Genomic DNA, 13,489 nt, shown 5'->3' with positions numbered 1-13,489 from the left:
TTCTTTTGAAACATTTTTGGCTTTATAAGTTCCAATTTTGCTTAATATATAATGACATATGCCGTTAAAATATATATATTTTTTAACTTGTATGTGAATTTTGTAAAACAATTATGACATTAAATTTATCCCAGGTCCGCGCTAAGTGGTATTTTATAAAAAGTACATGGTAAAAACTCTATGCAACGGCCGAGAAGTATAGATTTTGCCTACTCCTTTAAATATTTTTTTTACATAAAAATAATCTGAAAAAGATAAGTTTTGATTTCAATATAATAAGTGCTACTTAAAAGAAATAATTTTGATATTTTTGCCTTTCCGATCCATGTTTTTGACTTGCATATTCATTCACTGTATGATTCCAATCCATGTTTTTGAATATTCATTCACTGTATGATTGTATTGTTTTGATTACTATTATTATTACATATTACTGTAACATATTATTATACATATTTTTATTATTATTATATATTCCTGTATGATGTATAACATATTATTATTTATATTTTTACTATTATTATATGTATGATATGTACACATTCATTATTAACAATGTATTAAAACCACATTTTAATAGGTATTGTGATTTTATGAGTCCTAATTTTTGATTTATAAAAGTTTTACTTTTTAAATTTTAGTTAACAAATTAAAAAATTGACGGAAGCAATTTTAACGGTCAGAGATGATTAAAATTTAGGTTTACAACAAATTAATAAGATTTTTTAGAATAATTTTTATAAGTTTAATATATTCTTGTTACATGCAACCAAAACTTTAAAAAGTGTGTTACGGTATAAACACGACTTGATTGAATTATGTTATAGCCTAAGCACGTAATTGTAAAAAGCATTAGCAAGTTGAAATTGCTTAGTTATATTACTACTTAGGTGTTTAGGCTGTATAAAAGACAAAAAAGAACATTGAATTCAAAAAGTTTTAGACATCTAATATTTTTAGAAAGCTTTACTGCTATACCATAAACTTTAGTCGAAAGTCTTACATGTATTATGTTTAGTTATGTATAGTGTTGAAACATGATTTTATTTTTTTATACTTATTCATTTTAAATTTGATCTTTTGGTCAACTATATTCAACAACTTTGAATAGAAAATTAAAACTGATTTCTAATATATTTGGAATATTATTGTTTTTGATAACATTATGATATGGTTATTACTTAAAAATCCAAATTTAACTGAATTGAAAACTTACCATAAATATCCAACTGTTTTGACAAGAGTTCTTCGTCATTAGTTATAGATACAATTCTTATAAAATCTACCCATTTATACTCGACTGTACTAGAAACACCGTCATTTTTGACTGAGTATTTAACTTGAATTATTTCGCCTGTTTTAGCTGTCAAACTTTTTGAGCTGAATGCAAAGACCAAGCGTGGGGTATTAGGTGGAACTATTGATAAACTTTGACTTAACGAGTTATCATCTATAGATGCTTCGTAAAGTGTGTTAAATGTATTAACCTGATATACTACATTAGCATAACCATAGTAAATGGTTGGTAATTTAAACTTCTTTATAATTACGTAAGCGTTCCTAATTTTAATAATACCAGCTTTTGTTACAGTAGCTGAGTAAACGTTTTGAGAGTTTATTAGATTGATTTTAATTGAGTCTGTCCAAGCACTGCTTAACTTTGTGTTACCCTCGCCGTTGTTTTCAACTGTAACTCTTATCTCAATGTCTTCTCCTGCTTGAATGATGTCTGGATTCAAACTTATTGTCTTAGGTATCAGATTTGGAAGTGGTACTTGCAGTATTTTAACTGAGTTTGGTACTTTTAAAACGTTATTTGAATAGTCTGAGTCCTCAAGAACTTTAGTATAATCAATGATAACAAACACATAAAAGTAATTTGAGGTAATGCGTTCATCCATTTCGTAACTAAACTGGGATGTGTATTGACCGTTAGGCTCTACAAAACGATTTTGTCTTACATGACCTAAAAGTGTTGCGGTATTAATATTATCAAATGATGATCCGAAAACATGATCGTACCATAATGATGACGATGTAGTTAACTTTCCAACATTTTTTACAGTCCACGTTATTTGAATTTTATAACCAACAAAAAGCTCGTTTGGTGTTTTAACTTTATCTAATGCTAAATCTCCTATACTCTTGGTTTTAAATTGCCAAAATGGACTCGAACGTTTGATTGATGCATTATTAGCATTGACATATACTACATTCCAGTAGTAATCTGTATTTGCATCTAAACTAAACTGATAGCTCCAAGAGTTAGCTGTTACAGAAACGATCAAAGTAGCTTTTTCTTGTTTTGAACTTCGTAAGTAAACTTTGTTTTCACCAGAGCTAGAATCCAAAGGCCATTTAAAGAAGATACCATAGAGACTTACGTCACTCTGTAGGTGAAGTGGTGAGTAGGGAGAATCTTTAATGCCAACAATAACCGTTTGAATGATGTCCTGGTAGCTGATTGAACAAGTGTCTTTTATTTTCCAACGCACATTAAATGTAAAATCACAATCATTTGATGGAAAGTTTAAGATTGTTGGTGTGGAATCCAGTGTACGATTACAAAGATTGTTTTCTAAAGTGATTAAATCTTGATAAATTTTCAGATCCTGAACAAATTGTTGGTTTGTTACACAGTGAACTGTAAGATTTTTTACATAACTTAATGTAGCTAAAGAGATAAATGTTATTGTTTGAGTTAATGTTGCAATGTTGTTTAAATAATCTTTTGTAATCCACATGCGGCTAATTGAACACGTGCCGTGATAAATGTCTGTGTAATGCAATGATGGGTTGTGATCTGTATCATCTTCAACAAAAGGTTTAGCAATGGAGTCTAAACTACCTCCACAATAAAGCTCCAGCTCGATTGTTGTGTTTTTAAACTGTGGTGGTTTAGTATCAGCAATGAATTCTACTTTAACAATGTTCGCTTCGTTTTCAGCCTCATCCTTTGCATACACTTGAAACTCGTAGTACTCTAAATGGACTAATTGAGCTTTAGGCTTGTATGTTGCTGAACAATTCTCAAAATTTTGAAAATTGATTTTATCTTTAGTTGAAAACTTGCAAAGTATATTACAAGGCAACACGTGATTGCATCTTATAAATACGGTGAAATTATTTGAGGCGTAGCCGTTTAGGAGATTCAATATTGTAATTTCCACTATAGGTTTCTCATTTACCACAAACCAGCTGATTTGCGAACTTAGTAGGGAAGCAGAACATTTAGTTGAATATCTTACCTGAAAGTTGTATTGACCAGTTGATTGATTATGCAACTCGAGACTGGTTTCATTACATGAGACTATATAAAATGATGTATTTTTGTACATGATTAAACAATCACTTTTTTTTCCATAACTTAGAAATTTCCATTCTAGTTTTAGTAAGGAACAATTTGTGTATCTAGGAGGGAGCTTCATAAACATAACCTCTTTAGATAACTCACCAATAACTTTGAACTGGTACTTTTTTAAATCCTTAATAGCCGCTGATTGTGGTTTGCAGTAATCTAGAGTTATGATAGCACCAAAATCAATTAAAATACTATAATTTTTATTTAATTCAAGTTGAGAAATAGGTACGGAAAGTATAAAACTTTCAAAGTTGTTTTTATTAAGTGTCAGCATATTAAACTTATAAGCGAGTTTTAATGAATCCTCATTTACAATTTGCATGAATTTAATATAGCTTGTTTTTTCAGGAGACGAAACGTTACGATTAGTTATAAATGTCCAGTTGTAACTGTCCGTAGATTTTTGGCATATGTCACCGAGTGGATACACATCTATAATGCTTGGTGGTATGTAATTTAGTACGTATTGCAGTTTACGAATTTCTGATGAATAACCTTTAGCGCTTTTGGCGTACACAGTGATTGACTCCTGTCTAACATCTGAACTGCGTGCATTTATGCTATAGTTAAAAAACCATAAATTGTAATCTAAGCCGTAAGTTAAGCTTCCTTTTATAAAACCATCAAAGGCATTTAAAAACACGTCAGTAACATTTGATGTTGAATTGAACTCAAAACGATTATTATATTGTGTCTTTTCGGCAATTGCATTGCAAGAGTTGTCAGGTGGCACTGCTGATGTGAATAGAAGGTAATCATGGCAATTTTGATCAGCTAATGTAAGCGTTGCCATAAATTGTAATGGAACACTACTCATTGGTTTTGTATCATCTTCGTTACTGAAATCCTCAATTTGTATCTCAATTATCAAAGGTTCTGTCACATTAGCAGGAAATACGATAGTGCAAGTTTCTTGATCCAAATAAGCAGGTCTAAAATTACAGTTCACACATTCGCCAGCACTTTGCAACGATGGTCTACATCTAATAGTATCATCGTCAACGTCATCAACTGGAATTTGCAACTTTGTCTCGCAGCCTTTGATTAAATTATATTTTGGAAAGGTCTTAGTTGAAGGTGGATGATTCCAATTATTGTTTTTGTTTTTTACTTTGCGACTAAAATGAGTCCATGCATATCCAACATGCAAATCTGACCATTCGCCATAAGCCGTAAAAAACTTAGCAACTATAGAATCCCCCTCTTGGAAATTATTACTTTTAATGTTGACTTTTTCTAATTTGTCAACTATTGACCAGTCTTCATTTATGCTATAACTATTGCAAACGAAACTATTTTCAAGAAAAACCAGTGCATTACCACATATACCAGATTGATCGCACTTGTAAACTGCTAATGAAAAGGTACTTTCGTCTTTCTTTATGGTTTTACTACTGATCAATTTGTCATCACATTTTACAAAACTGCCAGCACCATTATCATTAAGTCGATAGTAGAATTGTGCCTTAAAGTAAAATAGATCGTTATCGAGCCACTCACTGGTTGATACTACGCCGCGGTAGTGATTGGCAAAGGTAATCTTATTTAGTAGAAACAAAATTAAAAAAAAAAAAGCAGATTTCATTTTCTTTTTTTGAAATTATAATGTGTAAACTTTTAGATTTTGTAAAAATTTGTTCGTACAATCTTTGTGTCAAAATAAACGCCTAACTTCAAGGAAACCAATTCATAAACTTTCATGCGAAAGCTGCATTCAAAGCATTTGTTTGGTAATTTTATTTACGAAACTATCACATTATATTATCTCGCAGTATATTGATGCGCATTAACTGCAATACAAAACATTTCTTTGTTATTCATTCTTTTTTAGTTGCTATATATAGAAACAGCTGCATTACTAAGGTGGCAGTCAAACAGTAAGGTAACTCATGGCATCACATCTAACATCTTCATGAATGCTCATGAAACTTAAAATGAAAAAATTAAATAATTTAGATGATAGTTTGTTGGTGTTTTAATTTTTTAACATTAGTGACTAATCAAAAGTTATACTCTGAGTTATACAAGATTAATATACTTATTTGGTTCAAAAAAATTTTAAATTCTTTTACACAAATTATTGACAAATTTTGTTCACAAACTTGAATTACATTTCACTTTAAAACAGAAACTCTAATAATTTCAAATCTTGCAAAAATTTTTATACTTTAAATCTCCATAAATGAATTTCCTTTATTATTTTGTATAAAAATAAATATCGTAAATAACTAGTTTGTCCTTTTTTACATCACAAGGAGTTTATCAACAAATAGTCTTAGATACTAAACTAGACAAGTTTCTTGGAAACTTTGTTTCTCAATGATTTTGAAAGTGTCTAATCGAAACCCTTAATTTAGTAACATCAACTTATTTTCCTAAAACTTAATGATTTTATATAACTCGTATTTCATTTTTATGGTTAACTTATTTAATCTTAATTAAGTTGTTAATCGGGAATTCAGAAAAATAACTATTTATGTTCTAACAATAAAAGGTGAAGTAATAAATTAACTTAAATTCTCTGAAAGCATCATAGTGTTTTTTTAAAAAAAATCAATATAAGATGAACATGCTTTTGAGATGCTTATCAATAAAAACATAATGTTAAAAAAAAAATCACACTGATCACAAACCTATGAATGTATTATGCAAAATTAACAAAAAATAAATACATTTTTATTAATCAATCACCCGTAACGCAGTGGTTAGCGCGCTTGCATCAGAAGCTAGATATCAGTGGTTCAACGCCACTTCTGAGCAATTTTTATAACATCGGTTAAAAAGGAGACGTGAACTTCCTTTCAAATGCGTGGTGCACAGTAATAAGGTTGTAAGGACTTCTTGGGGCATGTAAATTAAATAAATAAAAAAATAAAAAACTAAAAAAAAGTTTGTATAGAGTTTTTGTTGTCTTCTATTGATATCGCTTTTTTTAGCTAAACCATTGGTGGGCTGAGGCTCTCTTAAAGTTATTGTGAACACTAGTAAAGATAATCTTCTCGCTAATCTAATTTAGTTTTCTCTCCTTGCAATATAATTTTTTGAAGAAAAAGAATTAGTTTCTGTTTCGCAGCTAAAAATAATTCATAGTAAGCTAAATAAAGCCAAAAAATAGGAATCATTCACAATTATGATAAATATTTTAGTATAATCTTTTTATTTAATGTAAAAGATTTAAAAAATAGTACATTGTAAGTTAATTCTAATACAATAAAAATGCTGCTGAAAAAGAACTTTATCACGTTTTACAGAAAAACAGTGGATTATCAGAAAAACGTGATAAAATTTAAAATCTGAGATTGGCATTACCTAATAATGATATAAGAATTTTTTTTTGAAAAATCAACCGCCATGCTTACCACATATTATTTCGAAATGTTATAACTTAGTTATAACAAGTTATAACTTTTAGAAACATCATAAGTTTTCTTTGCTCCAGTGCCTTATTGACACGGTCGCACAGTAGGTTAAGATCGACATAAAATTGACAAAAAATCATAACTCCTTTATTTTAAAGTTGTGAAATTAAAACTCTTATCAGTGACTCTAGTCATCATGAAGATCAGTTTAAATTTTTTTTTTTTATGCAGATTCAGGCATCCTAAACACCCTAATAGAAATTCAAATGTTTAATAATCAATTCAAATGTTTGTTACTTGTAATACGCCTTTTTATAAACAAAGAAACGTTTATTTATGAGATATTTTATCAGAAATCAGAGTAAAGTATACAAAACTTAAAATTAAAAAAAGTTACAACAAAAGTGTAATAGAATCTTTGTTAAGTTCAAGTTTTAAATACACCTCAAACTCTTTCTTAGAGAGCTAAAAATTGGATCTGAACTGCACAATAATGTTCGCATTACATCTTAGTTAGTGAGTTTTCTTGAACATTTTCTCGTATAGTGTTCTCTACAACTTTTAACGTCTTTATTTCGACATTTCTGAGCTGAGGAAGAGAACCTGCTGTGTCTTGTTTATCTTTTTCAACTCATTGGGAACCATGGGTACAGAAAAACGAAGAGCTCTGCTGTTTCTTTGGTATATTATTCAAGTACATCCAGAGTTGATAATGCCGCCCGGCGGAAAAGTAACTTCTGCCAAAAGGCCGACTTTTTAGGGAGACGGAAACTGTTGGCGGCGGCCTCCTGATCAATTTTTAGCGGCAAAATGTTTTTTCTTCCGTCTCCAGTGGCTTCCGCCTTTTTATTGGCGGCCGCAGCCAGAGGTCTTTTTTGGAGGCAAAATGTTTTGGAGGCCGACGCCAGTAGAGAGGTAGAAGCCAATGGTGGCCGCCTCCGCAAGAAATTTTGGAGGTTAAGCCAATTGGAGGCCGCCTCCAATGGCTTCTTCCTCCTGACTGGCTGCAGCCGTCAAATTGGAGGCGGAAATACTTGCCTCCCGTCGGCGGATGTAATGAATAATAACTGTTCGTTTGCTTTAAAGCAATTAAATATTAACTAGAAACAAATGTTAAATACTTGATGTAAAAATTTTGTTTTAAATGGTTTATTGACTATTTAAAAATTTTTTTGAAAAAAAAATTATAATTTTGTCAGTATGGTTGTTTTTTAAGGACTATCGAATAAATTAGTAATTTTTATTTCAAAACAAATGTTTTGAAATAAAAATTACTTTTTTGCATAAGGCAATTTTTTTTACATGCCTTTAAGCAAAAAAGTCAAAAAAAAAAAAAAAAGTTTATGATAAATAAATTGTCAGTTTTTGATCAATCCCAGACAGCCTCCCGCTAGAGGCCCAATGTTGGCCCAGTCACGCTTGCGACTACATCGCGATGGCGGTCGTTGATCACGGGCCTGCATCAAAACAACCAATGGGCCATTATTGGCCCGCAATCGTTCGCAAGCGCTGGCCTTCGATCGTTTGCAAGCACTGGCCCGGAATCATTTGACAGCACTGGCCCGTGATCGCTTGCCAGTACTGGCCCATTACCTGTTACCAGTACTGATCCGTGATAATTTTCCAACATTCGTTCGTGGTTGCGTGTTAGTACTAAAGTGTTACTTTTTAACTAATACACTAGCTCATTATTATTAGCTGTTTCTACACAAATGCGTTATCTTACATAACTCAAACAAACAAGTACTTCTCGAAATTTATTCCAACTTAAAACAACAAAAATAGATAGGTATTTTCGAAATTTATTTCTAACTAAAAATGTTTTAAAAAATAATGAAATTATAAATAAAAGAAATGTTATTAAAATTTCAAATTGTTATTAATGCAAAGAACTTTTTATACAAAGAACGCTCCTCTCGAGCTTTTCGTCTGCCATATTGATCCGCGAAAAGCTAAAAATATCTTTTTAGTTAATGTTCAAACTCTTCTCCTGATGCTCCTGAGGTTAAAGCTTTTAATTTCACAGCATCTAAATAACACAAAGTTAAACAATGTGTGACAACTGTATAAACCAGACAGTCTTTCAAAAAAAACTTCCAAGCAATTGATGTAAATAACACCAAGATTAATTTGAAAAAAAAAAGTTAAAAAAGTTAAAAAGTTAAAAAAAAGTTAATAAAGTATACATGTAAAAGTATTTAACTTGAAAAAAAATTTATAATTTTTTATAACCGCAACAACCGCTTATTTTAATTTATTTAATATAGTGTGTTTAGTAGGATGGTTCAAAAAAGCACCCTTTTGAGTTTAAAATTATATCGTCAATTGTGAAGAAAATTGTCTTGTTGTTATTTTATCATACAGATGAAATAACATCAAATTCTTTTTTTTGAGTAAATTTTTGTTACTTTTTTTACTTTAAATTTTCAAAAAAATTAAAGTAAAAAAAATAACAAAAGTGCAAATCACAATATTTAAACAACCAGATTCCAATCATATATTTAAAAGCAGGCCCGTAGCAAGCTTTTTGTTTTTTTTTGAGAACTTAACTTTATGTAAAGACATGAAGCAAACTCCAAACATTTATATATTTATGTTTATGTAAAGCTTTTCAAAAGTATTGGGATAATCGGAGTCTGCTAAAAATAAACCCTTAAAAATGTTGACCTCTCCTTTATGCCATTGGTGTGAGAGTGATGAGTTTATAACATTTATAAATACATTTTTCTAACATTTTAAACTTAATTTAAGTTTATTAACAAGTCTTTAATGTCATCCAATAATCTCCTAGTGTTCAAAAACTATGAACATATAAATTTTGGGCAACCTCCCCATTTATTTAGGAGAAATAAATGGAATTTGATAATTATCAAATTAATTTTTTTTTCAAATATAATTTTGTCATTGGTTTTTTTTTCTTTTTAATCATATGAAGACATTCTTTAATACAGTGATGGATTTTTAATTTTTATAATTTTTTATTTTTTAAAATTTGTATTTTTTGAAAATATATCTAAAAAATGTGAAATATATGTACCTGAAGTAACAAATTCTCCTGTTTTAGTATGTTATTTTAGAAAAAGGTGAATCTTTTTCTAAAATAACATACTAAAACAGAAGAAATATTGCATAAATAACAGAAATTTTGAATAATTTTTTTTTTTAACATATAAATAAAATGGTTTAAAAAAATTTTATCCATGAAAATATAAATTAAAAAAATACAAGATTTAACTTTAAATGGATTTAAGCATCTTTATCAACAGCATCTTTAACTAATAGTATTATTAATAGCTACATACAAATGAGGTCTTTAAATGCGTTGTTAAAAACCATATTAAACTCATTTAAAGACTTTATGGCAACCAATAATATAATGATGTCTATTACGTAAACTCTGAGATGTAATATTATTATTTTTTTTTTTTTTTTTTTTTTTTTCATTAAGGTTTTACAATAAATTGTGTAGGCATAAACTGCCTGTCAACCTAATTATATAATACTTGACAATTACAGAGTTTGTATAACTAATAGAAAATAAAATGTGGATTAGTCGTAGAGAAGCCATTCATTTTTTAGATGATTATCTAGAAGCAGTTTAAACATTTTTAGAGATAACGCTGATACAATGGGATTAGGAAGAGAGTTCCATTTATTTATTATTCTTAGAGAAAAAAAATTCATACGTAAATTTAATCGCGAAGATTGTTTTTTTAGTTTATATATATGACCACGAGTAATAAATTTACTATCTATTTCAAAAAGACTTCTGTCACTATTGTTGTTTTTGCACCATTTGTAGACGTTGATTAGGTCTGCACGAAGTAGCCTGTATTTTACAGTTGTCATATTTAATGCCAACAATCTTTGTTCATACGGTAGATCCTGTAATCCATTGATTCGTTTCGAAGCTCTTCTTAACACATTTTCTAGTTGCCGTTTGTCTTTGAGAAGTCCAGGGTTACAGATTGATCCACAGTATTCTAGGTGAGGGCGGACTAGTGCTGAAAATAGTTTTTTGAAGGATAATAAGTCTGGATATGATGTAAATGTTCTTTTTATTATTCCTATTATTTGTGTGGCTTTGTTGACTTGAATAGTTGTGTGTTTGGAAAATAATAAGTTCGAATCTATGTGAACACCTAAATCTCGTTCGCAATTTGTGGTTTTAATGTTTACTCTTTTATTTTTTTCTGGATCATGCATATTATAAGTATGGGATTTGTTGTTGTTTCCTAAGTGCATTACAGAACATTTATCAATATTAAATTTCATTCCCCATTTTTGAGACCATGTAACAAGAGCGTCGATGTCATTTTGTAATTCTTGCGCAGATTGAGTATTTTCAATAGAACGGAAGATTTTGGTATCGTCAGCAAAAAGAGCAGCTTTTGATTTGATTACTTCAGGGATATCGTTGACATATATAATAAAAAGTAAAGCTGAAAGGACGGAGCCTTGGGGAACTCCACTTTTAACGGGTACCCAGTTTGAATAATTTCCATTAACAACAACTCTTTGTCTACGGTTTTTCAAAAAGTTTTTAATCCAATATAGTATTGATCCATTTATACCATAAGCTTTAAGTTTCGAAATAAGAAATTTATGTGGAACTTTGTCAAAGGCTTTTTCAAAATCAAGATAAATGTTGTCGATGGGAATATTATTATCAAGTGATGACGTCCAATAATTAATTACAGTTAAAAGGTTAGTTAAACAGGAATGATCTGGACGAAATCCATATTGGTGTGGACTTAATAAGTTATTTTTAATCAGGTGTGTCATAATATGACTTTTTATAATTTTTTCAAAGATTTTTATTAAAGTACAAGTTATACTGATAGGTCTATAATTAAGTGCTTTTGATCTGTCACCTTTTTTGAATATGGGTGTAATTGTTGCGTCTTTCCATATTTGGGGTATTGATCCACTCTCAAGTACTTTGTTAAAAATAGTAGATAGATGTTTAGACATTTGAAAGCAAGTTTTCTTAAATATTATTGGGTGTAATGCATCAGGGCCTGGTGATTTATATGAGTTTAGACTTTTGAGGTATGTTTCGATATTTTCCGGACTTAGATCAATATTGTTTGTTAGTGGATTTACATTTTTATATGTTAGGTTAAATGGTGGTGTTGCTGTTATTTTTTTGTTTGAAAAAGTATCAGCAAAAAAAATATTGAATAGATGAGCTTTATCTAGATCAGTAGTTGCAACAATATTATTGTGGTGGATGTCAGGGAATGCTTCTTTGTTTTTTCTTTTTGATTTGACATACGAGTAAAATGCTTTTGGATTTTGATCTATGTCTCTCGCCAGTTTTTTTTCAAATTCAATAATTCCTTTTCTGCACGCAGTTTTTACTTTGTTTCGTGAAATTATGATTATGAAAAACCAATGATTTTGGTTAAAAAAATATACTTTTGGTAAATAAAACATACTTAAGTTCCAAACTTAAGTATGTTCTTGTTTATATCACATTAGAATTTTTAGGAAAATGTAAAAAAGTTTTACCAGAGTATATGCGACGGTTCCTTTTATCAACAAACCAATTACAATTAATTAATCAATAGCATCTTCTTTAACTAATAATATTATTATATAGTTACGTACAAATGAGGTTTTCTAAAAACCTTTTAATGTGTTTAAAAAACCACATTAAACTCATTTAAAGACTTTATGGATAAACAAATAACCAATAACACAATGATGTCTTTAATAGTTACATCAATATTACATCTCAAAATTTACGTACGTAAATTATGAGATGTAATATTAATATAATTATGTAAACGCAATAATTTTGGTCAAAATGGTTTTTAAAATATTTCATATTAAATTTTCTTTAAAATTATGCTATGTTGTGGTATAAACAAAAACATACTTAAGTACCAAACGTGTGTTCTTGCTTATCACATAAGAATGTTTAGAAAAAGATTGAAACAATCACTTCATTAGGCGAGGATGTAAACTTAGTGTAAGAAAACAAAAATAATGAAAATTACTAATTTGTTGCTCTCACATTTGTAGTAGAGATGGTAAATTTTTTAGAGCATTTTTGTTTCCAGGCTCTAATCACCACAATTTTTATTTCTTTATCTAATTATAAATCGTTTTTACGCTACAGCTCGGGATACAGGTATATTACACAGCGGCCAAGCAAAGTGTATTTTGTTATTAGACATACGTGGCCAAGGTGCCCAATTTCTGTTTCTCTGGAGCGATAACTTTTCCAAAAAAAAAAAAAAAAAAAACGCTTTAAATATATCTTAGAACTTCTGAACCTTGCGGCTCTTGGTTTAGTTGCTTGTGGGACCGTAAGTTTTGCTCATACTAGCCTTGCGGTAGCTAGGCCACTAATACTACACGCAGATAAAGATATTTACGTGAAAAGTTCTAAATTTTTTATGCCCATATAAAAAGTACCGCAGTTGTTTAAACCAAGACTTTTAGAGTCAAAGGATATTCTTGAGCAGGTTTTTGTATCAAAGTGGCGAAAAATCTTTACAAAAATAATGTGTCCTTTTAAAAAGTTCGGGGCTCCTTAATCTTCAGGCCATGGTGTTATAGCTCCCATAATTCAGGACAAGTTTAAACTTTTCCTCCTTAGTTTTTACATAATAAATGCATTTACGCAAAAAAATTGTAAAAAAAAGACTAACAATTACGCCAATTATTTTCTTTTCTAATAAACTACCTTTTCTGAGTAACCGATGGGTATATGCGCCTTCTGCTAAATGCCTTATTTTTGCTTTGTCTAAATTCTAGA

At 29.7% G+C, this 13,489-nt stretch overlaps 1 protein-coding gene across 1 annotated transcript in view; it reads right to left on the bottom strand.

The window, feature by feature from the left end:
* Positions 1-5,293, bottom strand: part of LOC124815105 (uncharacterized) — a 41,337-nt gene extending 36,044 nt beyond the window's left edge. The window contains exon 1 of the mRNA XM_065799152.1: positions 1,217-5,293. Coding sequence (XP_065655224.1) covers positions 1,217-4,946 — 3,730 coding nt within the window. The 5' untranslated portion in view covers positions 4,947-5,293. The remainder of the gene's footprint in view (positions 1-1,216) is intronic.
* Positions 5,294-13,489: the final 8,196 nt, after the last annotated feature.

The sequence above is a fragment of the Hydra vulgaris genome, chromosome 06 (genome assembly GCF_038396675.1).
Source record: "Hydra vulgaris chromosome 06, alternate assembly HydraT2T_AEP".
In the NCBI taxonomy this organism is placed as follows: domain Eukaryota; kingdom Metazoa; phylum Cnidaria; class Hydrozoa; order Anthoathecata; family Hydridae; genus Hydra; species Hydra vulgaris.
Note: the sequence above shows the minus strand (reverse complement) of the source record. Positions and strands in the feature narration are given on the sequence as shown.